The following is a 24,417-nucleotide window of genomic DNA, read 5'->3' on the forward strand; positions in this document are numbered from 1 at the left end:
TCTGTCCCTCTCTGGTCAAATTTAAATAAATAAAGTTAAATAAAATAATTATTTTCTTAAAAAAATTGAAAAACTATTAGAAAAATATCATAGGAGAAATGCTCTATGACACCAGCCTGGAAGACTTGGAACATTTTAGGTCCCATAAACTAGGAGTGGAGTAGTTGGCAATGTCGTTAGACTAAGAAGTTAGATATGGATTGAGAGGCATCTAATGAATGTAACAGTAGTGTTGATGACTATGGCTAGGGTGGTTTAATGCAACCTAAATACGGGAGCAGATCACATTATCTTGAATGTGAATGGGTTGTCAGAAAGTCAAGACTGGGGGACCAGCAGTTAGCGTAATGGCTATGTCTCTGGACTCCCATGTAGTCGACCACGGTTCAAGTCCCAGACCCAGTGGCTTAAACTCACGCCAGGCATGTGTGCGTGCATGCCCAAGATCCCGAGAGGAGAAAGGAGAAGGGATTGCAGCGTGGCCATCCCCCCTGGGGGATGATTTCTCACTTTCTGTCTATGTCTTCCTGGCGAGCGCACACGCCCTATAGCAAAAACCCTCTCAAAAAAAAAAAAAAAAAGTCAAGACTGACTACAGATAGTATCTTCAAGAGATTTGCTGTAGAGGAAATAAAAGGATAGTCATTGGAAAGACACGGGGTTAAAGGAAAGTCCTTTTTTTTTTCATTGTTTCTTTTTAACAGGAATGCGATTTACTTCTTTAGTATTGTGTCTGTTTTTTTGGCTTCATTTCATTTTCAAATATTGGATGGGGTAAAAATGGAAAATATGTAACTAGTTTTGTACTGTGTAGTTAAACCTTAGATGTGATAGGGAAATTGCTTTGTCTTAATTAGCAGATTTTTCCCCTTTTTAATTTTTTTTTTTGAGAGGTTTTTGCAATAGGGTGTGTGCACTCGCCAGAAAGACAGAGAGACAGAAAGCAAGAAATCACCCCCCAGGGGGAATAGCCATGCCGTAATTCCTTCTCCTCTTTTCTCCTCTCGGGATCTTGGGCACGCATACACATGCACCTGGCATGAGTTTAAGCCACCGGGTCTGGGACTCGAACCGCGGTCAACTACATGAGAGTCCAGCAACATAGCCATTATGCTAACTGCTTGTACCCCCCCTTTATATTTTTTTAGAGATTCTCTAGATGATGAGACTTAATTTTAATATATTTCATCTTTGTTTGTTTTTTAGATCATTCATCGAGATATAAAGCCTGAGAATATTTTAGTATCCCAGTCAGGAATTACTAAGCTCTGTGATTTTGGTTTTGCACGAACACTAGCAGCTCCTGGGGACATCTATACAGACTATGTGGCCACACGCTGGTATAGAGCTCCAGAATTAGTACTAAAAGATACTTCTTATGGAAAGTATGTATATTTTGGCATCCTTCTGGCATTTCTTAGGCATCTCTTTTTTCCTCCTGGCATATCTGTCATCCCTACTACTGACACTCTGCCCTCTGCATCTGGGTTGGGCCTAAGAGGTAAGACTAAAGGTAACAACGCAGAAAGACGCTATAGCCTGCACTGCTGGCGAATGCTGCTGCTGTGCTTACTCTGTCGGCTTAACTGGCTGCAGCCCAGGAGACCTATACAGACATCCCTCATAGTAGCCATGCTTGTGTTAAAGTGTGACACACCCTCAGAGGAGTTACCTCCTCTGCTTATCTGTAGCCTTTGTATTCTGCCAAAGTTTTTAAATAATTTACCTCACTTTGCCAGTGTTATAATAGGAACTATCAAGTGTTCTATTTCCTGGAATCATTTCTTGCCTTATAAAGACTGACAGATAATAATTTTTTTAAAATTTGCTATAGGGGCTGGCAGGTGGTGTGGTGGTTAAGGAGCTGGACTCCTACATGGCCAACCACGGTTTGAGTTCTGGACCTGGTGGTTTGCTTTCTCACATTCCCTCTCTCTGGTCAAATTAAATAATAATAATAATAATATTAAAATTAAATAATTTATTTTTAAAAATTTGCCATGGGGCACATGTGTTCACCAGAGAGAAACAAAAAAGGGAGAGTGAGAAGGCATCCTACCCAGAGGATGGTCACTCTGCAGTCCCTTCTATATTCTCCCCTCAGGATTTTGGGCACGCACGTACGTATACCTGGTGTGTTTTTAAGCTGCTGGGTCTGGGACTCAAACTGTGCAACTGGCCATATGGGATCAAACCACCTTAACCACATGCCACTTGGCTGACCCGAAATAATAATTTCTGTATTATTCTATATATCTCAAAAAAGCAACGTGGTCTTAGTTTAATATGAAATAGCAATCTAAAATACAAATAATTAGTTGCAAAAAACACGAAGGGACAAAGGTGTACAATTTAATATCTTACATAATAGAAATGGGGGAGGTAATTCCAAAAATGATTATTCTGTTATTATAATAACATCTAATATTAATGAATACTTACTTTCTGCCAGTAACTTTTCAAAATGCTTTAGGTACATTAATCATTTAACTTTTTTATAAGAGAAAGACAGGATGCAGAAGAGGAGGTATTTCCGATATATTATCACCATTTATGACCCTTTTCCTCCTTAGTTAGTGAAGACCACTCTACCACACCTGACCTATTCAGATTGGGTCAGGAACTGAACTCGGTCACCTCATGTGGTCCCAGCTACTATGAGGTGTCACCCTCCTCCTTGCACATTGAGGCTGTGCCACATAACTCAGTCTTCACACCAATGCTATGATAATGAGTAATCAAAAACTACCCAGAAAGAAAGACCCAGGCCCAGAGGGTTTCACTGCTAAATTCTCTGGCAATTTAAAAAAGGGGGGGAAAAAATCTTAAAACATAATTAAAGCTCTGAGGGCTAAAGCTTAATTTTACTGATTTTCAGTAAGAGTAAAACTTGTAAAATAAAAAAGTTTATCAGCTTGTATTATGTCATTCAGTTGTGGTTAGATTTGAAAATTTGTATTTGTATATACTGCAATTAATGCCTTTTCTCAGTCCAATATTGTGTTGCTTACAGAAATACCTGAGACTGGGTGATTTATAAAGAGTAGAGGTTTATTTGGCTTATGAGTCTGGTGGCTGGAAGGTCTGAAGGTATGGGGCTAGCAAAACAACGTGGCTGTCAGAAGCAGAGACGATGGTAGGCATGTATAGAGAGCATGGGCTGTGTTCTGTGTGTCTCTCTGCTCGTTTTCTCTCCTTACAAACCCACTAAGACTCAATAATGGGCCCTGCCCTAACCATCCTATTACTAAAGTCCTCCCAAAGGCCCCATTCTTCAATACAGTAATTGGATCAAGTTTTAACCCTCTTGATTTCAGTAGAATAAAATTTTAAAACATGAATTTTGGGTGACACCAAAATCATAGTATCTCATTATTTTTGAAATAATTATATAGAAATATGCACACACATCACCATCTTCTTCCTTTTAAACATAAACAGGAGCATAAAATATATATTGCATAAAATCTTGTGTTTTTTTTTCTCCTTTTTAAAGTTGATAGACTTTAATTTTTTAAAGAATGATTTAATCTTACTTATTATTATTTTTTAAAATTTGCTATAGGACACATGCGCTCACCAGAAAGAAACACAGACGGGAAGAGCAAGAGAGAGAGGAACAGTGAAAAAGCAAGCCACCAGCTTTGGGACTTGAGCTGCAGTCAGCCATGTGGGAGTCTAGCACTTTAATCACCACGCCACCTGTTGGCCTGATTTAATTTTTAGAGCAGTTGTAGGTACAAAAGATTGAATAGAAAATGAAGAATTCCCATATACTCCTTTCACTCCACTGTAACAGCATTCCCCTATTATTATTAGTATCTTGAATTAGTATGGCATATTTGTTACAATTGATGGATAAATACTAATATATTGTTATTAATTAAATTTCATAATTTCATAATTTACAAATTCTTTGTATTGTACTTCCTGTGTTTTAAAAATGTATAATGTCATGTATCCATCATTACAGTTTCATACAGAAATAGTTCATGGCCTTAAAATTCTTTGCTTTGCTTTTTAAAATTTATTTCCCCCTCCCTAAACACTGAGCAATCATTGCTCTTTCTATTGTCACTATACTTTAGCCTTTTCCAGAAATGTCATATAGTTGAAATCATACAGTACATAGCTTTTTCAGACTGGTTTCTTTTAAAAAAAAAAAAGAATTATTTTATTTATTCATTTATTCATTCATTCATTTACTCACTCACTCACATGAGTTTTCCTAAAGAAAGACAGAGAGAGGGAGAGTAAGAAAGCAAGCCACCAGGTCCAAGACTTTCGGTTGTCCATGTGAGAATTCAGTGTCTTAACCACCATGCCACATGCTAGCCCCTCCATTCACCTATTGAAAGACCTCTAGGTGCTTTAAACATTTATATTGATATATGTCCATGTGTAATGGACATAAATTTGCAACTTCTTTGAGTAAATACCAAGATGTGCATTTGTTGGGTCATATGGTAAGATTTTTAGTTCAGCTTTGTAAGCTAATGTCAAACTGTTCTCCAGTGTGGTTGTACAATTTTGCATTCCTACTAGTAGTGAGTACAGAGTTCCTATTGCTCTGCATCCTCATCAGCATTTGGTATTGTCAATGATTTGGATTTTAGTCACTTTAATAGATGTGTAGTAGTATCTCATTGTTTCATTTGCAATTCCCTGATGGCATATAATATTGAATATCTTTTAATATACTTATTTTCCATCTGTCTATCTTCTTTGATGAAGTGTCTGTTCATATTTTTTCCCATTTAAAAATTTGTTGTTGTTGTTGAGCTTTAAGATAAAGGAGATCTATCTATCTATCTATTTCAAATATTTTCTCCCATACTGTGGCTTGTCATTTCATCCTCTTAAGAATGTTTTTCACAGAGCAAAAGTTCTAATTTTCGTTTTCTTTTTTTAATTTGCTGGAAAGGCACATTTGCTCCCTGGAGAGAGAGAGAAAGGGAGAGGGAAAGAAAAAGTGAGAAAGCACTCCCTACAGGGAATGGTCACTGCCACAATCCCTTCTCCTCTATTTCTCCTTCCAGGATTTTGGGGTTACATGCACTTGTACTAGGTGCGTTTTTCAAGCCATTGGGTCTAGGACTTGAACCTCACAGTCCACCATGAAGTTTTAAATTTTAATGAAATTCTGCTTATCAACTTTTTCTTTCATGGATTACACTTTTGGTGTTCTATCTAAAAAATTATCATCAAACCTAGATTTTCTCCTTTGTAATATTTTAGATTTAGATCTATCATCCATTTTAAGGTAATTTTTGTGAAAAATCTGAGGCCTACATCTAGATTTGCTTTTTTCACATGTGGATGTTCATTGATTCTGGCACTATTGGTTGAAAAGTATCCTTTCTCTATTCACCTGACTTTGTTCCTATGTCAAAGATCAATTGAGTGTGTTTGTCTGAGTCTATATCCAGGTGCTCTGTTTTGTTCCCTTGCTCTAGTCTGTTCTTGTACTGTCTTGCCTACTGTAGCTTTCTAGTACATCTTAAAATCAGGCGGTGTCATTCCTTTATTTTGTTCTTCAATTCGTGTTGCTTATAATTGGTCTATTGCCTTTCTGCATAAACTCTGCAATCAGTTTGTCAATATCTATGCTATAATTTGCTGAGATTCAAAGTAAATGGATAACATTATATGTACTTTATGTGTGCTACACGATGTTTTAAAGTGTATATCCATTGTGGAATGACTAACATATGCATTATAGTTTTTTTGAATTGCCAGGAGTATGTGCACTCACTAGAGAGAGTCAAGAGGGAAAGGAGAGAAAGCACTCCTCAATGAGATATGGTCACACCACAATCCTTTCTCCTCCTCGTCTTCATCCCATTGAGATTTTTGGTGCGCGCGCGCGCGCGCGCAGACACACACACACACACACACACACACACATTGTATACACTGTGTTTTTCAAGCTGTCAGGGACAGGATTTCAAACCATGGTTGACCACCCATGTGAGACCCAGCTCCTTTTATCACTGAGTTGTGGGGCTGGCCTGTAATTATTATTATTATTTTTTAAAGAATTATGTTACTGGGACCAGCAGTTAGCGTAATGGCTGTGTCACTGAACTCCCATGTAGTCAACCCTCCCCCCCAGGGGGAAATGGCCATGCCACAATCCCTTCTCCATTCTCCTCTCGGGATCTTGGCTACGCACGCACATGTGCCCAGCATGAGTTTAAGCCCCAGACCTAGCAGCGTGCTTTCTCACTTTCTCTCTCTCTGTCTCTCTTTAGAGAGCATACGTGTTCTGTAGCAAATTAAAAAAAAAAAAAAGATAAAATTAAATAAATAATTCTTTTGGAAAAAAGTGCCATTGATAGGAACTGTCTTTTTTAAAAATATATATATATTATTTACTTAATTTTATTTATTACTCTTACAAGAAAGCAAATTACCAGGTAGGAGACTCAAACTATGATCAGTCATGTAGGAGTCCAGCACCTCAATCACCACGCCACCTACTGGCCCCAAACTATCTTTTAAAAAAACACATTATGGGGGTCAGCAGGTGATGTGATTGTTGGGATGCTAGACTCCCATATGGCTGACCACAGTTTGAGTCCCAGACCTGGTGGCTTTCTCTCTCTGGTGAGTGTACATGTTCTGTGGCAAATTTTTAAAAGTAACAATAATGATAAATACATAATTCTTAAATAAACAGATTATGTGGAAAATAATTTCGGTTATAGCTGACTCATAAAGGGTTAAGAAAAATGTAAGTGGTAAAATGTTTGAGATATTTTTACTTTTTAAAATAATATTTATTTAAGTTTACTTATTATTATTATTCTTTAATTTGACCAAAGAGAGAGAGAAGAGACTGAAAGTGAGAAAGCAAGCCACCAGGTCCGGGACTCAAACCATGGTCAGTCATATGGGAGCTCAGTACCCTGACCACTATGCCATCTGCTGGCCCCATAATTGTTCCTTGTTATTTATTCATGTTTTTATTCACCACAGGGTGCATGTACTTGACGGAGATAAAGATGGGGGAGGAGAGAAAGCACTCTCCAATGGGGCGTGGTCATGCCGCAATTCCTCCTCCTCCATTTCTGCATCTTGTTTGGATTTTGGGCATGCATGCACATGCATCTGGCATGTTTTTCAAGTTGCTGGGGCCAGGATTCAATCTACAGTTGGCTGTCTGTGATTCATTTTCCCTTAACTAGGCTATTGGACCAGCATAATTTATACTTTTTTTTTTTTTTTTTTGCCATGTGGCTTATGTGCTCACTGGAGAGAGACAGAGACACAGAGAAAGGGAAAGTGAGAAATCAGCCCTCAACACTCCGGAGTATGACCACGCTGCATATTCTTCTCCTCCATTCTCCTCTCAAAATTTTGGGCACACATGCCTGGCATATTTTTTAAACTGACAGGTCCAGGACTCGAACCATGGAGTCAACTATGTGGGATCTGGCCACTTTCACCACCATGCCACCTGTTGGCCCCTAATTTTTACTTTTTAAATATGAGATTTTAGTACTTAATTATTCTAAGTCATAAGTCATTTATGATATTATTATGTAAGTATCATTTTAGAATTACTTTTTATTTGTATTTCTACATGGCTTCTCATGCAACTTAAATGCTTATTTAATATTATTAGTTTTTAATTAACATTTTATTTAATGTTATTAATAAAACATAATCATATATAATGTATGTTCTGAAGTTGATAATATGATGTTACAGTGGAAAAAAAATGTTTTCTTGGGGCTGGCAGGGGGCGTGGTGGTTAAAGGGGCTGGACTTCCAGATGGCTGACTACAGTTTGAGTCCTGGACCTGGCAGCTTGCTTTCTTACTTTCTCTCTCTCTCCTCCTTTCCCTCTATCCCTGTCTGGTGAAATTAAAATAAACAAGTTAAATAAAATAATTCTTTTTTAAAAAATGTTTTGTTTATTCATGACAAAGTGTGTGCATACCCACATGAGAAGGTGATATGCACCTTCCAGAAGGTCTGGTCACCCTGCAGTGCCCTTCCTCGAGTCCTCTAGCCCTGGGGTCTCCGACCCCTGTAGCCTGTTGGGAGCTGGGCTGTGGACTGGTGCTGGTGGTGGGTGGCAGGTAAGTAAGTGAGGCTTCATCTGTGTTTGCAGCTGCTCCCCATCCTCACACTACCACCTGAACTCCACCTCCTGTCAGATCAGCAGTAGTACTGGATTCTCATGGGAGCATGAACCCTATTGTGTGATTGTCTCACTGTACATTGTGATGTAGTAGTAGTGGAAATGGGGTGCATGATGGATGTGGTGCGCTTGCATAATCTGGGCACCAACATGCCCTGTCCCTCCCCCATTCACAGAGGGATTGCCTTCCATGAGGCTGGTCCCTGGTGCTAGGAAAGTTGGGGGCTGCTACTGCAGCCTATCAGATCTTAGGCACTCATTTGTGTGTCCAGCATGTTTCAGGCTAGGCTTTGAACCATGGTTGCTATTTAAGATCCAGCTTCTCTTGATATCACTAAGCATTCTTCGTTTCATTGACTTTGAGTTCATTAAAAAATGTTTTTAGTGGCCAGCCAGTGACATAGCAGTTATGCAATGTTCTGAGATGCAGAACCTACATGGATAGGTCCTGGGTTTGTGTCCTGTGGCCTCCCTGTAATTCTGGGTATGTGCATGTGTACCCATGATCCAGGCTGGTGGTTGCTGGGGGTGGATCACGGTATGAAGACTTTGTTGGGGGTTCCTGTCTCTCTGCTTGCCTGTCTCTCTCTCTCTCTCTCTCATGGAAGAAATGAATAAATAAATATTTAGAATAGATATTTTACTTATTTCTGCATCAAATTATGATTTATTCTAACCTGTTTCAGACCTGTGGATATCTGGGCCTTGGGCTGTATGATCATTGAGATGGCCACTGGAAATCCCTATCTTCCTAGCAGCTCTGATTTGGACTTACTTCATAAAATTGTTTTAAAAGTAGGTGGGTATTATTGTAATATTCTGTTACATGTCTAAAATAAATATTGCCAAATCAATTCTGCTTGATTTTTAAATTTAGCTTTTCTTTATAAGAACTGGAAAGCATATTGTTTTGATAGATGGCAGCAGATGGATGCCTTGGGCTGATAAAGAAGGCAAAAAAATCCTGTTTTTGCAAACAATATTTTCTTTGCCAGGATTCAATAGCTAAGCCATATGTTAATGGTCAATGCTAAGAAAAATAGTACAATAGAATGTACTTCAGTTTACTTAAAAGTTGTTTTTAAATTGTGGCTTCTATAAATATTTGTACCTCTAAATAAGAACTTTTAAATAATAGAGATGAGTCAGATGCTTTTCTAAAGTATTATATAGAAAAGTCATTTATTTACTTAGAAATCATAGTCCTTTCTTATTTTTTCAAGATTTTTGCCATAGGGTGTGTACGCTTACCACAGAGACAGAGAGAACAGAGAGAGGGAAAGTGATAATCACCCCCCAGGAGATGGCCACACCACAGTCCCTTCTCCTCCATTCTCCAAATCTCCATTGTGGGATTTTGGGCACACAAACACATACACACCTGGTGGAATTTTCAAGTGCTGGGTTGGGACCCAAACTGGGCTGTGTGGAAATCCAGCATCTTAACCACCATGCCACCTGCTGGCCCAGAACCTATCCTTTTAAAAAAAACCAAAAACCAGAAAATATTTAATTGTACTGATTATTGTTATTTTTTTAACATTTTATTATTTTTAATTATTTATTTAACTTTATTTATTCATTCATTCATTTTTACTTTGACCAGAGAGACATAGAGAGAGAGAGAAGGTGAGAAAGCAAGCCACCAGGTCCAGGATTTGAACCATGGTCAGCCATGTGGGGGCATCCAGCAACTTAACCACCATGCCACCCACTGGTCCCGATTATTGTTATTTTTTAATTGGTACAAGACATCTGTACCCACTAGAGAGAGGCAGAAAGAGGAAGAGTGAGAAAGCAAGCTGCTAGGTCCAAGACTCGAGCCGTGGCTAGCCATGTGGGAGTCCAGCAGCCCAACCACGATGCCACCCACCGGCCCCCTTTGTCCTTTCTAAAAACAAAACAAAACAAAATAAAAACAAAAAAATACCACAGTAGATAAGCAGATAACCAAAAAACTTATTCAAGAATATATGTGGGGCCGGCAGGTGGCATGGTGGGTAAGGTACTGGACTGCTACATGACCGACCACGGTGCAAGTCCTGGACCTGGTGGCTTGCTTTCTCACTTTTCCTCTCCCTCTCTCTGCCTCTCTCTGGTCAAATTGAATAATGATGATGATAAATAAAAGTAAATAAATAATTATTTAAAAAGAGAATATATGTGATGAGAAGTTAATTATTTGATTATCTGCTTTAGCTACACAAACATTTTGATGGTTAATTTTGCACAGTGTATTTTAATTTATTTTTTAATTTAATTTTATTTTGGGGCGAGAGGTTTTTGCTATAGGGCGCACATGCTTGCCAGAAAGACAGAGAGAGACAGAGAGACAGAAAGCAAGAAATCACCCCCTGGGGGATGACCATGCCACAATCCCTTCTCCTCCATTCTCCTCTCGGGATCTTGAGCACGCCTGCACACACACCTGGCGTGAGTTTAAGCCACGGGTCCAGGACTCGAACCACTGTCAACTACATGGGAGTCCAGCAACGTAACCATTATGCCATCTGCTGGTCCCTAATTATTTATTTTAATAAATCATTTAATTGCCAGAGGGTATGTGGTGAGCTCCATCAGAGAGTGACATGAGAAAGGGAGAGAAAGGGAGAAGCATTCCTCAATGATGCGTAGTTATATCACAATCTTTCCTCCTCAATTTCTTCATCCTGTTGGCATGTTGGGTACATGAGCATGCATTCACGCCTACCTGGAGTGATTTTCAAGCCACCAGGGCCAGGATTTGAACTGCAGTTGACGATGTGGGATTTGGCTCCCTTAACCATCGTCTATGTGGCCTGTCTGATTTGTTTTTAAGGTTTCTGTATGAGGAGTTTGAGGAGCCCTTTGTGTGGTGGGGAAGATATACATACACTTGTAATTACAGAATCATGAGGAAGATACCATGAACAATTATAAGAACAGTGAAGTCTGGATAAATATCGACTTAAGATGCAATTCAGATTCTTAAGGCATCACAATTTTTTGTTGGTTTGTTTAAATTTCTGGCTATGAGATTAATGCTGGAAGATATATTAAAGATGATAGAATTGGGCCAGCAAGTGGAATGGTAGTTAAGGCTTTGGCTACCTCATGGCTGATTCTGTGGTTTGAGTCCTGGACACAGTAAGTAGCCTGAAATACATGCCTGGCACAGAATGGAGAAGAAGGGATTGTAGCATGGCCATCTTCCCTAGGGGGTGATTTCTCACTTTCCCTCTCTCTGTCTCTCCCTCTCTCTAGTGAGTGCACACACCCTATGGCAAAAAAAAAAAAAATAAAAAAATAAATAAATCCTGTCATTTCACAGATGAGAAGACAATGGCACACAAAAAATTAAGAGATTTGCCCACGGTTGCAAACTAAAACTGCAAAATTGGCGGTGAACTTAGTTCTTCCTACTTCTGTTGGGTTTTTTTCCATTCTACTGCTACTCCCTTGTCTTATTCCTTCTTTGCAATATTTTCATTTTTAAATAATTTAGCTGTTTTTCTTTAAGACTTTGGCCTGTGTTGCTGGTAAACACTCAGTAGTTAAGCCATTTAGATACTTATATGGATATGTGTAAAAGTTTGTGCTTTTCCTGATAGCATGACATATTATATTGTATAACTTGAGAAATGAAAATGACCTCGATTGTTTTACATTCTCTGCTGCCTTCGTGCTTTCGGTAGATTACTAAGAGTGGGCCAGCAGGTGGTTTAGGCATTGGACTCCCACATGGCCAACTGTGGTTTGAGTCCCAGATATGGCTGCTTGAGAATCATGCCAGGCATATGTGCCTAAAATCCCAGGAGGAGAATAGAGGAAAAGGGATTGTAGAGTGGCCATACCCACCACCACCACACCACCCCCTTCCAGGAGGATGGTTTCTACTTTCTGTCTTTCTCTCTCTGGCAAGTGCATGTACCCTAGGACAAAAAACTAAATAAAATTTTAAAAAAATTACTGAGGAAACTTAACATTTTTATGATATACTCAGATGATTTCTTGTTAAACTTCAAAAAATTAAAAGACTGGTTATTCTTTCTTATCTCAATTTTTAGTAGTTTAATGCAAATCACATAACAATTGAATTATTTTGATTGTAGACTGTTTTCTCTCATATATCATTTTTTTTCTCTTTTCAGGCAATTTGACACCTCACTTGCAGAATATCTTTTCCAAGAGTCCCATTTTTGCTGGGGTGGTCCTTCCTGAAGTTCAACACCCCAAAAATGCAAGAAAAAAATACCCAAAACTTAATGGATTGTTGGCAGATATAGTTCATGTATGTTAAGATATTAAGAACATATATCTGAAAATTTGCATAAATTATAATACAGTTTTAAAATATTGCTTTAATGAAATTCCAAGAGGATTCCTAAAGTAATGTTATCTGTCAAAGTTCTATCTTTAATGCAGAGAAATTAAAATTCATAGACTGTTGGAACTGAAATTTCACTAAGATAATCTTTTTCATTATTTTTAGTTTATCCCAATTTTAATGATAATTAAGGATAAATCAAAATATTTTAAGAACTTAAAAGCATCTATCACTACCTTTTAACATCCAGTCTAGCCAGGTTAGAGAGAGATCTTTTCTTTTTACTGCATTATCCTAAGGATATAGTGCATTGCTATAGTGCATTGGCAGCTGCAGTTTTAATGTTATTTCAAATTGTACCAATGCCAACATTTACCCTGAATTGGAGAAAAGGAAAACATTATATAGCTCCTTTCTGTAATCTTAAAATTTTTAATTTTACTTAAACTAGATAAATATATCAACACTTAGCACAAAATTAAAAATGTAAGATAAAGGGCTAGCAGCTAGCATTGTGATTAAGGCACTGGGCTCCCACATAGTTTACCAGGGTTTGAGTCCTGGACTTGGTGGCTTGATTTCTCACTTACCCTCTCGCTCTGTCTTTCTCTGGTGAGCGCATGTGCCCTGTAGCAAATTTTAAAAGGAATAATGAAATTACTTTTTATTTTATTTATTTTTTATTTTAATTAATTAATTAATTTTTTTTTGAGAAGTTTTTGCTGTAGGGTGTGTGTGCTTGCCAGAAAGACAAGAGAGAGACAGAGAGGCAGAAAGTGAGAAAGCATGATGGCCACACCGCAGTCCCTTCTCCTCCATTCTCCTCTCAGGATCTTGGGCACACATGCACACGTGCCCAGAGTGAGTTTAAGGCACCAGGCCCGAAACTAGAACTGCAGTCAACTACATGGGAGTCCAGCGATATATAGCCATTATGCCAATTGCTGGTCCCAATAATGAAGTTATTAATAAAAAAAAATTTTTTTAGAGAGATTTTTGCTATAGGATATATGTGCTCACCAGAGAGACAGAAGGCGAGAAATCACTCCTCTTTGATGGCCATGCCGTAGTCCTTTCTCTTTTATTCTCCTCTTGGGATTTTGAGCACACATGCACACATGTTCGGTGTGAGTTTTAAATCACTGGGGCTGGGACTCGAACCATGGTCAATATGTGGGAGTCCAGCAATGTAACCATTATTCCTTCTGCTGGTCTTGATATTGAAATTCTTTTAATAAAGAAAACATAAGATGAACATAATGTCCAAAGTAAATCTCCTTTTATTTCTTTTCTCTTCCAGCCAATTTCCTTTACAAGGGGCAATTAGGTAATTCCTTCCTCCCTCCTTCCCTCCCTCCTTTCTCTCTTTTTTTCTTCCTTCCTTCCTTCCTTCCTTCCTTCCTTCCTTCCTTCTTTCCTTCCTTCCTTTCTTTCTTCTGTTTTCGGAGATATTTTAGTTGTAGGGCAGGTACCCTAGCTGGAGAGAGAGAGCCAGACAGAGAGATAGAAAGTGAAAAATCATCCCCTACAAGGGGGATGGCTATACCACAGTCCTTTCTTCTCCATTTTATTCTTGGGGTATTGGGTACACATGTACACATGCCCAGGGTGAGTTTTAAGCTACCAGATTTGGAACTCAAACCGTGGTCAACTTACATTGGAGTCCAACAATGTAAACATTATGTCATTGATTGGTCCCAGTTCGGTTTTTTTTTTTTTTTTAATTTGCCAGAAGGTGTGTTTGCTCACAAAACGAGAGAGAGGGGGAGTAAGGAAGTCCCCCCACCCATTGGAAATTGTCACACCATGCTGGGAGCCATACCCCAGCCGGGGTGGATGCACAGAAAGGCGACGTGGGTGAACAGGAATCAGACTAAGATCTTACGTCCTTTAGCATGTTCTTAGCCGGCTATAGCCAGAGTAAACTTCGAACTGCAGCCCTGATGGCCAGAAGTCATGCGTATTTATTATAGGAGTTTTACAGCAGTAAGATGGGTGAGGGAAAATAAGTAAAGGATTTTACTCTAAAAGGTAAGGCATTTAAAGTATAGGAATAATAATTATAAAACATGACATCTGTTTTGTTTAAGTATAAACAGTCATAATTTTTAGAACAAAAAAGTTTATTTTTGGGGTGCATATTTTTTTCAGATCTTAATTACCAGGGAGGGTCTTTAGATGAGAGGGTTTCCAGGAATTTTCAGTCCCAGACCAGCTTAATTACTTTAGTCCCAGATTGGCTTAAAAATTTTGAGCCTCGGGTGAACTTTTAAAAACTTTAGCTTCAGGCTAGCGTGGCAGTAATTACAAGAGCCTAAAAATAAATTCTGTCTGGTTTAGTAAAAACAAGGCTAGTATATACTAACGTGAAATACTTATGTTATCTCTGGGGTAGTCTATAACTAAGAGAGTGAGTCTATATGAGAAAGAAATGTAGTCTTGTAAGTAGCTAAAGGTTACTGTCTACTTGGGACCCTCTACATACTGCTCTATACAATAACTGTGGCTTAGAAAATGACAATCTTCCCTTGTCCTGAGAGTAAGAGTGACTTATGGTCTTTAGAGTAACAGCATCTTGTAGATGAGTCCCTGAGCCCCTCCTGGCTACTGAGATCCTTGGCCCATTAGTAGCTTTGACCTAGACCTTTTTAATGCTTATCTATGTAATCCCCAGTAAAAGTAAATGTAGCATTTTTTATTGACATTTTCCAGGAGGGTGAGATAAGTCTAATGGGAGTAACTCCTATTCTCAGCCGCTGCCCTACACAGCTGCTGCCTTAGTAGATCCACATTCTTTCAGGATTATTGTAAAAGTTATAGTAAGGCTGGGGTTGTCTTTATAGGGTACCCGGGTATGACAATAAGGCCCATGGCAGAAAAACTGAGTGCAGGCCAGTACAGTAACACAATAGAGGTAAGGTCCAGAACTCATAAAACTGTTGACCTTACAAACAGTTCTCCTCAGCCGAGTCCTTGCTCTAGGCACGAGGGACAGTTCTTTCATACTCAGCTTGTGTTAACTGCATGGTCCCAGCAACACCATAAGCCTTTTTCCTCCATTTCTTCTTCCTTTCTGGTTTTTGGGCATGCATGCACATGTGTCCAACGTATTTCTCAAGTGCTCAAGTCTAAGACTCAAACCCTGCAGCCAACCATGTGGGATTGCAACCACCATGCCATGGGTTGACCCTAAGGTAGCTTATTTCTAATATCTTTTAAAATAAAGTGATTCCCTGAGCTGGTCCCATAGCCTAGTGGTTAAGGGAATCCAGATTTCACAACTGTGATTTGAATCTCAGCCCTAGCAGTTTGAAGAATAGACTGGGTGCATGTGCCTTCATGAACAAAAGTCTGACAGGATGAAGAAATAGAAGAGAAGGGATTGCAATGTGACCATGTCCCATTGAGGGGTGCTTTATTCCTCTCACGCTCTCTCTCTCTCTCTCTCTCTCTCTCTCCCTCACAGTCTCTTTGGCAAGTCCATATGCCTGCTGGCAATTTAAAAAAAAAAGAGTAATTCTCCTAATTTTCAGAAGAAATGGAAAATTTCAATATAGTGTAGTATTTAAAAGAAGAAGCTCTCAGCTGGCTAGGTGGTACAGCAATAATGCACTGCCAAAATGATGCTGGAGGCATATGGAAGACTGTTAGGTTCAGTTCCCCAGTTGGCCTGCTCATGCCAGGAGATCTCTGAATGAAATTCTGTTGAGTGCTTGTCTCCTCTCTGTGTCTCTCACTCTCATGAAAAAGATGACCTTAAAAAAATGGTGGGACTTGGGACCAGCAGTTAGCGTAATGGCTATGTCGCTGGACTCCCACGTAGTCGACCACGGTTCGCATCCCAGACCCAGTGGCTTAAAACTCATGCCAGGCGCGTGTGCGTGCGTGCCCAAGATCCCGAGAGGAGAGTGGAGAAGAGATTGCGGTGTGGCCATCTCCCCTGGGGGGCGATTTCTCACTTTCCCTCTGTCTCTCTCTGTCTTTCTGGCGAGCGCACGCACCGTATAGCAAAAACCTCTCCAAAAAAAGGAAAAAAAAAATGGTGGGACTGCTCTTTACAATCTAAATGATGTATAGTGATTAAATGTGTAAATAATAAAAAATAAGCAGAACATCAATACACAAATATGTTACTTAAACAGTTTGCAAGTCACCCTGAAATCAAACATTTTTCAACATTCTCTTTTAAAGTAAATCAGAACAAAAACAAAACAAAACAAAAAATGGTGGGACTTACATAGACTTAATAAAAATAACTCAGATCTGCCACAAATTAACTTATAACCTTGGGCAAGTTGCTGTGCCTAAGTTTACTGGGCTTATCTTAAGAGCTAGAGAATTAAATGAGGTAATGCTGGAAATAGGTGTAGCACAGGGCCCTGAATAAGCTATCAACTGATGTTAAAGTAAATTGTTGCTGTTATTTATGTAAAACTGAATATATTTCTTTTTTTTGAGAGGTTTTTGCTATAGGGTGCGTGCGCTCGCGAGACAGAGAGAGACATAGAGACAGTAAGCGAGAAATCACCCCCCAGAGGGGGGTGGTCACGCCACAATCCCTTCTCCTCCATTCTCCTCTCGGGATCTTGGGCACACACGCACACGCACCGGGCGTGAGTTTTAAGCCACATGGTCCGAGACGCGAACCACGCTCAACCACGTGGGAGTCCAGCGACATAGCCATTACGCTAAGTGCTGATCCCAAACTGAATATATTTCTATGTAACATCCGAAGATTATTCTTGAAAGAAAAAAGATCATTGATTGATATCTGAAGTGAACTGGACTTTATAAAGATCAGATTTGTTTACTACATTTTCAGTTCAATTTCTCTTATATTTCATAATTTTAAGAAATAATAATTATAGAAAAATGGAAAATACGTAATAAAAAAGTTCAGATTATCTCCAACTCCCACAATCCAGAAAAATTTACTGTTAACATTTTGGTTAATATACTTCTGGAGTTTTCCCAACCAAATGTATACATAAAAATTTATGCTTTTAGGGCCAGCCAGTGGTGCGGTTGTTAAGGTGGCAGAAGCCTAGATCCCACATGGCTGACAGCACGGCTCATGTCCTGGACCCAGCAGATTGAGAAACACTCCAGGCACATGTGTGTGTGTGTGCCCAAAATTCCAAAAGAAGGGAGAAATGGAGGAAAAGTGATTGCAGTGTGACCATTCCCCAAGGCGGGTGCTTTCTCACTCTCTTCTATGTGCACACACACCTTTTGGCAAACTTTTTTTTAAGAAAGAAAAAAGAAATCTATGCTTTAAAAAGATCATCATGTTTTACACGTTTCTATTGATCCTATTTATTTTTACTTAGTAGATTGTAGCTTACTGCCATGTCAATGAATATAGAACTACACCATAATTTTCAGGGTTGCAGTTTCTTATTGCGTGATTATGCATAAGTTTATTTATGTGATCTTGCGTTTTGGAACATTAAGGATTTTTTTTAGAATTATTAATTTAATTTTATTTATTATTATTTATTTTTCAATGGGACCAAAGACAGAGAGAGATAGAAAAATGGAAATTGAGAAAGCAAGGTGCTAGGTCTGGCACTCAAACCGCAGTTAACCATGTAGGAGTCTAGCACCTTAACCACCTCACTACCTGCCAGCCCCCATTAAGTTTTTTTTTTTTCTCTCATTGTTGGATAAAGTTTATTTATTTATTTATTTTTAATTTAACAGAGGGCACATGCCCTCCAGAGAGAGCCAGAAAGAAAGAGAAAAGGAGAAAGCACCTACAGGGAGCTTGGTCACACTACAGTCTCTTCTCCATTTCTCCATCCTGTTGAGATTTTAGGAATGCACACACATGGACTTAATGTGTTCCACAAGCCACCAGAGTCAGAATTTGAATTGCACAGTTGGCCATGTGGGATCCAACTCCCCCAACTATCAGACCATAGGGCAGGCCCTGTAATAAATATCTTTCATATTTGTCTTTATATAGTTGCTTTATTATTTCCTGAGGATAAATGACTAGAAATGGGATTCATGGATCAAAAGATTTATACTTTTTAGAGTTTTTGATATATTTTGCTATTTTTTCCCAGAAAGATTTTACTTATCTATAATCCCACTCTTTTTCTTCCCCATTTTAAATCTCCCCCACATTGGACATGTATGCTTACCAGAGAGAGACAGAGAGAAAGTGAGAAATCACCCCCCAGGGGAATGGGCACTCTGCACTTCCTTCTAATCCCTTCTCCTCTCAGGATTTTGGGCATACACACAAACGTGCCCAACATAATTTTCAAGCCATTGGATCTGGGACATGAACCATGGTCACCCATGTGCGAGTCCAGCACCTTAACCACGATACCACCTGCTGGCCTCTGAGAAGTTGAATTTTTATTACTATTCACTGGCCTTTTCTTTCTTTCTTCCCTTCTTCCATCCTTTCTTCCTTCTTTTCTCTCTCTCTCTCTCCCTTCTTTCTCTCTCTCCCTTCCTTCCTTCCTTCCTTCCTTCCTGCCTTCCTTCCTTCCTTCCTTCCTTCCTTTCTTTCTTTCTTCCTTCTTCTTCTCTCTCTCGCTCTCTTTCTTGCCAGAGGGCACATGCATGAGAGAAAGAAAGATATATATAGGGAAAGCACCCCTCAGTGAGTCCTGGTCACTCCACCTTTTCTCTCCAATTCTCCATCCCATCAGGATTCTGAGCACATGTGTACACATCTGGTGTGTTTTTCTTTTCTTTTAAAAATTTCCTATAGGGCATGTGTGCTTGCTTGGGCAGGGCTGGGGTGGGGGAGGAAGATGAGAAAGTACCTCCCAGGGGGGATAGCCAAGCAGCAATCCCTTTTCCATTCTCTTCTTGGGATTTTGGGCACACATGCACATGCACCTGGTGTGTTTTTTGAGCCATGAAGTCTAGACCTTGAACTATGTTATTGGCCAAGAAGAATCCATCTGCGTTAACCATCACACCACAGCTGGCCCAGGTGTACTTTTCAATAGGGCTAGGACTTGAACTCTGGTCAGCCATGTGGGATCTGGTTTCTTCTGTGCAGCTTCTAACCCCCGTGCTATGGGGCTGGTCTTGTATTTCCTTTTAAAAGAATCTTTAACCTAACTTGTCAACTAGAACTTTTTTTTTCATATTTATTTGTGAACTACTAAGCACATTGATCTTTTGTCATAAGTTGCAAATACCTTTTTTTATTGTACAATTGGAATAAGCCAGTGATTAGTAATGCCACATTTGTTGGACAAAATGTTGGAAAACATACTTGAGTATGTTTCTATTCTGTTGATTTTTCTCCTTATTCTGGAATTATTACCATTTAGATTGTTTTATAACTTTATTTATTTATTTATTTATTTATTTTACATTCATTCATTGAACATCATCTCAGCCTACAAAATGTGATTTTTTCCATCCAGAATACACTGTATAGTGGTTTAATCATACAAATTATTATAAACAATTTTCCATTTCTTGTTTCTTATATATATTTTTCCCTGCTATTTCTCACCCTCTGCCATTTCCTCCCCTCCTCTCACACTGTCTCTGATATCTACAGTTGATTTTCATTCCTTTTTCCCATATTTTATTGATTCACAAAATATCTTAATTCATCTAACTACTTTTCAATAGCAAGTTCAGCTGATATGTACATATCTGTGAACACATGTCTGACTTTAGGCATGCAACTCAGTGAGTAGAATGAATATACTATAAAGTAGTACCCAGCTAAGGCTATATAGCTTACTCTGATCATTAAATAGATATTTTTAATATATTTTTTTAATTTCAAGAAAGACAGTTTTAGCTTTAATAAATCAAAATAAAACATGTTATAACTTTGCTTAAGACTTAAAGTCATGAAATAGGTTAGGATTCTGTTCAAATAGTAGGTACATGAACCTATCAACAGCTCAAGAGAAGACAAAATCCTTAAATCTAGAAAACAAAACAGAAGAAAATCAGTAATGTTTTAGTCAAAAGTCATAAAAAGCTATTTCACCAGTTCAGTCTCATGTACTTAATCTATCTTCTGTTGTGGTCTGACTTTTCCATTTAAATTCTGGAAGATAATATTCAACTCTAGACTTGTCCCTACCATTAAGTTGGCCATTTTCTTAATTGTGTTCAAACTCTTATTTCTGTGTGTCTTTAGTTAGTTTTCCTGATATAGCATCCCCTTCAGAAACTTCTTGGAGAGCTGGTTTGGTGGATATAGCATCCCCTTCAGAAACTTCTTGGAAAGCTGGTCTGGTGTCAGTAAATTCTTTCAGGTTTTGTTTATCTAAGAATGTTCTTGTCTTGTCTTCCCATATGAAGGATAATCTTGCCAGGTACAGTATTCTTGGTTGAAATTGTTTTCCACTTAACACTTTGAATGTATCTTCCCATTCTTTCCTTGCTCACATTGTTTCTGATGAGAGGTCTGCTATTAGCCTGATAGGATGTCCTTTGTAGGTAACTTGACATTTCTCTCTTGCCAATCCTGGTATCTTGTCTTTGTCTGTGGTTTTGGTCAATCTGGCTATAATGTGTCTTGCAGAAGATCTTCTTGGGTTGGTTCTATTATGGGATCCTTTATAAATATTGGGTCTGGATCTTGAAATGCCTCTCTAGGTTTGGAAAATTTTTTTCTAGGATTTCATGGAATAGATGATCAATCCCTTTATTAATCTCTTCACCTTCTGGGATACCGATTATCTGGATTTTGAACGTTTAATGGTATCTAGTATTTCTCATATGTTATTCTCACTTTTTGGGGGTTATTTTCTCAGTCTTCTTGGTAGGTTTTTCTAGTCCAGCGATTCTGTCTTCTATATCTGAGATTTGATCATCTGTATGATCTAGTCTGCTTTTAATACTTTCAAGGAAGGTTTTGATTTCCTGTATTACAGCCTTCATCTCTAACGGTTCCATTTGATTATTTTTTATGGTGTGTATATTCTCTTTCAGATCGTGCAAGAACTTCCTCACCTTCTGGAACTTGTTGTCTTTCATTTGCGTCTTCTGGAGTTCATTGTCTCTCTTCTCTTGCATCTCTGTTAGCTTTGTCACTATGAATGTTCTAAATTCTTTTTTTTTTTTAAAGGTTTTTGCTATAGGGCATGTGCACTCACCAGGCAGACAGAGACAGAGAGACAGAAAGCGAGAAATCACCCCCCAGGGAGGATGGCCACGCTGTAATCCCTTCTCCTCCATTCTCCTCTTGGGATCTTGGGCACGCACGCACACGTGCCTGGCGTGATTTTTAAGCCACCGGGTCCAGGACGCAAACCACGGTTGACTACGTGGGAGTCCAGCAACACAGCCATTACGCTAACTGCTGGTTCCTATTCTAAATTCTTTATCAGGCATTTCTATGAGTTCCTTTGTACTGTCTGTTGATAAAAGGAGTTATTCTTTTCTCTTGGGGGAGAGGTATTTTCTTTGTTTCTCATATGTCTTGTGCCTCTGTAGTAGTTTCTGGTCATCTGATATGTTATACGTTTCTTTCTAATTTCTTGAAGTTCAATCTGAGCGTTCAGAGGAATACAGGAGGAGGTGATCTGCAACCTCCCTGCCATTCTGTTTTTCTCCCTTTGTTTGGCAGATTCAGTGGGAATTAAGGAATATTTTGACCCTAATAGTATTCAGATGTTTGACTACATTTCACTTAGACCTTTCTAGATGCTCAGAGCATGGAGGCTCTGCAGCAAAGTGATGAAGAGAAAAGAAAAAGAAAAAGAAAACAAAGAAAGAAAAGAGAAAATTTTATTTTTTTAAAAAAGGCAAAAAATGAAAAACATGTGGCACACTTGCACACTGTGCAAAAGCAATAGTTCCCAGTTCTAATGGGGGAGTCTTCTCTGAAGGCCTGCACTTTATGCCTCTTCTAAATGGGAAGGGGGAAAGGTGTGAATTATCCAGATAAAGGAGGATCTGAGAGCCAAGAAAATACTTTACCTTAAAAAAAAATTTTTTTTTTTATAAAAGAGAGACAGAGAAAAGGATACTAGGGGTTCTCTACCACTTTGGAATGGGGTCAGAAGGATGATGTCTCAGCAGAAAATGTTCATTAGTCTTTGTTCCTGAAAGCGATAGTTTACAGCTTCAATGGGGGAGACTCCTCTGAAGGCCTGCATTTCTTTTTCTTTTCTTTTCTTTTCTTTTTTTTTTTTTTTGGAGAGGTTTTCACTATAGGGCGCGTGCGCTTGCCAGACAGACAGAGAGAGACATAGAGACAGAAAGTGAGAAGTCACCCCCCAGAGGGGATGGTCACGCCGCAATTCCTTCTCCTCCATTCTCCTCTCGGGATCTTGGGCACGCACGCACACACACCCAGCGTGAGTTTTAAGCCACCAGGTCCGGGACGCGAACCGCAGTCGACTACGTGGGAGTCCAGCAACATAGCCATTACACTAACTGTTGGTTCCCTAGGCCTGCATTTTTTTAAAGAAGAAATCTTTTTATTAATTATTTATTTAATTTTATGTATTCATTCATTTATTTTAATTTTGACCAGAGAGAGAGACACACACAGAGAGAGAGGGAAAGTGAGAAAGCAAGCCACCAGGTCCAGTACCTGAACCGCGGTTGAAGGCCTGCATTTTTTTGCCTCTCCACTGTGGTTTGGGATCTGGAGGGTGAAGTTTCAGTAGAAAATCCTCATTAGTCTTAGTCCTTTGGTGTTCATGAAGATTGGCTATGAAGAATAGTAGTGTGTCCTTTAGAAGCTTGGCTGATTTCAAAAATTCTGTTGTGGGGAAGGGGAGCCAATCTGTTCAAGATGAAATAGCTCTTCATCTAGGGCTTGGTGTCTCAGGGTTGAGATCCCTCAGTGCTTTCCTGAAGTTTGGATCTGGCTGAGGGCTTGGTGTGAGGTGAATGGTATTCCCTAGAGATGCTGGGGGTGAGATGGGGGGCCATGTGAAAGGATGTGCCACAGAGTGTCATCAGATCTGAGGGGGCTGCCAGGGCTCCAGAAGAAAGCAAAGCTAGCCTTGTGGTGAAGAAGTAGCCTATTTTATAACTAAAATACTTTCTACTATCTGGTGTAGGGTTATATATATTTTTTCTAGGTATATATTTTCTAAACTTAGGGCTGGCTAGCCAGGTGGTGTGATGGTTAAGGCAGTTGGATTCCACATGGCTGACAGCATGGTTCAGGTCCCAGACCTAGCAGTTTGAAAATGTATGCAGTGGTAGAAGCCCTGCTCTAGCCGGGATGGGTTGAGACTTGTACACAGGAAGGCAACACGGGTGATCAGGAACAAAAATTAGACTGAGACCTCAATGCTCCTTAGCATGTTCTCAGCCGGCTACAGCCAGAGCCAGCTCCAGGCTGTAGCATTAGCAGCTACCAAACACACGTATTTATTGAGGGATGTCTTACCGGAGTAGGAGGGGTAAGGGGGAAATAAAAGATTTACTCTATGAAACAGAGAATTCAAGGCACAGGAACAATGATCATAAAACATGATGTCTGTTCTGTTTGAACAGGTGAAGCCAAACACAATTCTCAGAACGAAGGAGTCTATTTGTCTGGTGCATTTTCTTCTTAAGTCTTGATTACCAGACAGGTTCTTTTGAAGAGGGGGCTTGCAGGAAGCTTGATAACTTTAGTCCCAGGTCATCTTAATAACTTCAGTCCCAGGCCAGGGCGACAGCATTGCCGGTTACAAAGGCCTAGATAGAAATCATGTCTTGTTAAGTAAAGACACAGTTAATATATGGAATATTTATATTACAGCTAAAGGGGTTGAGCCTATTGCCCATATGGGAAAGGAAGGTGATCTTGTAGCTCAGGAGACAACACAGGATGTCTTATTAGCAGTTTTTCATAGTTAATAGCACACGGGAGAAACTGTTTGTAGTTAGGGACTATCTGTTGCTTGCCCGAACCAGATAAGAACTTCCAGCTAAGATAGTTACTCTTCCTCCTGGAGCCTTCAGGTGTGTTTATTCTGTCGCTGTTAGCCAGATCTGCCCTTCCTCTATT

At 39.2% G+C, this 24,417-nt stretch overlaps 1 protein-coding gene across 1 annotated transcript in view; it reads left to right on the forward strand.

Moving 5' to 3' along the window:
- The window catches only part of CDKL3 (cyclin dependent kinase like 3), a 63,938-nt gene that overhangs the window by 18,803 nt on the left and 20,718 nt on the right, over positions 1–24,417 (forward strand). The window contains exons 4-6 of the mRNA XM_027767660.1: positions 1,207–1,385; positions 8,839–8,951; positions 12,283–12,426. Of these exons, the coding sequence (XP_027623461.1) occupies positions 1,207–1,385; positions 8,839–8,951; positions 12,283–12,426 (436 nt within the window). The remainder of the gene's footprint in view (positions 1–1,206; positions 1,386–8,838; positions 8,952–12,282; positions 12,427–24,417) is intronic.

Source organism: Tupaia chinensis, unplaced genomic scaffold, assembly GCF_000334495.1.
Source record: "Tupaia chinensis unplaced genomic scaffold, TupChi_1.0 Scaffold144346_1, whole genome shotgun sequence".
Classification (NCBI taxonomy): domain Eukaryota; kingdom Metazoa; phylum Chordata; class Mammalia; order Scandentia; family Tupaiidae; genus Tupaia; species Tupaia belangeri.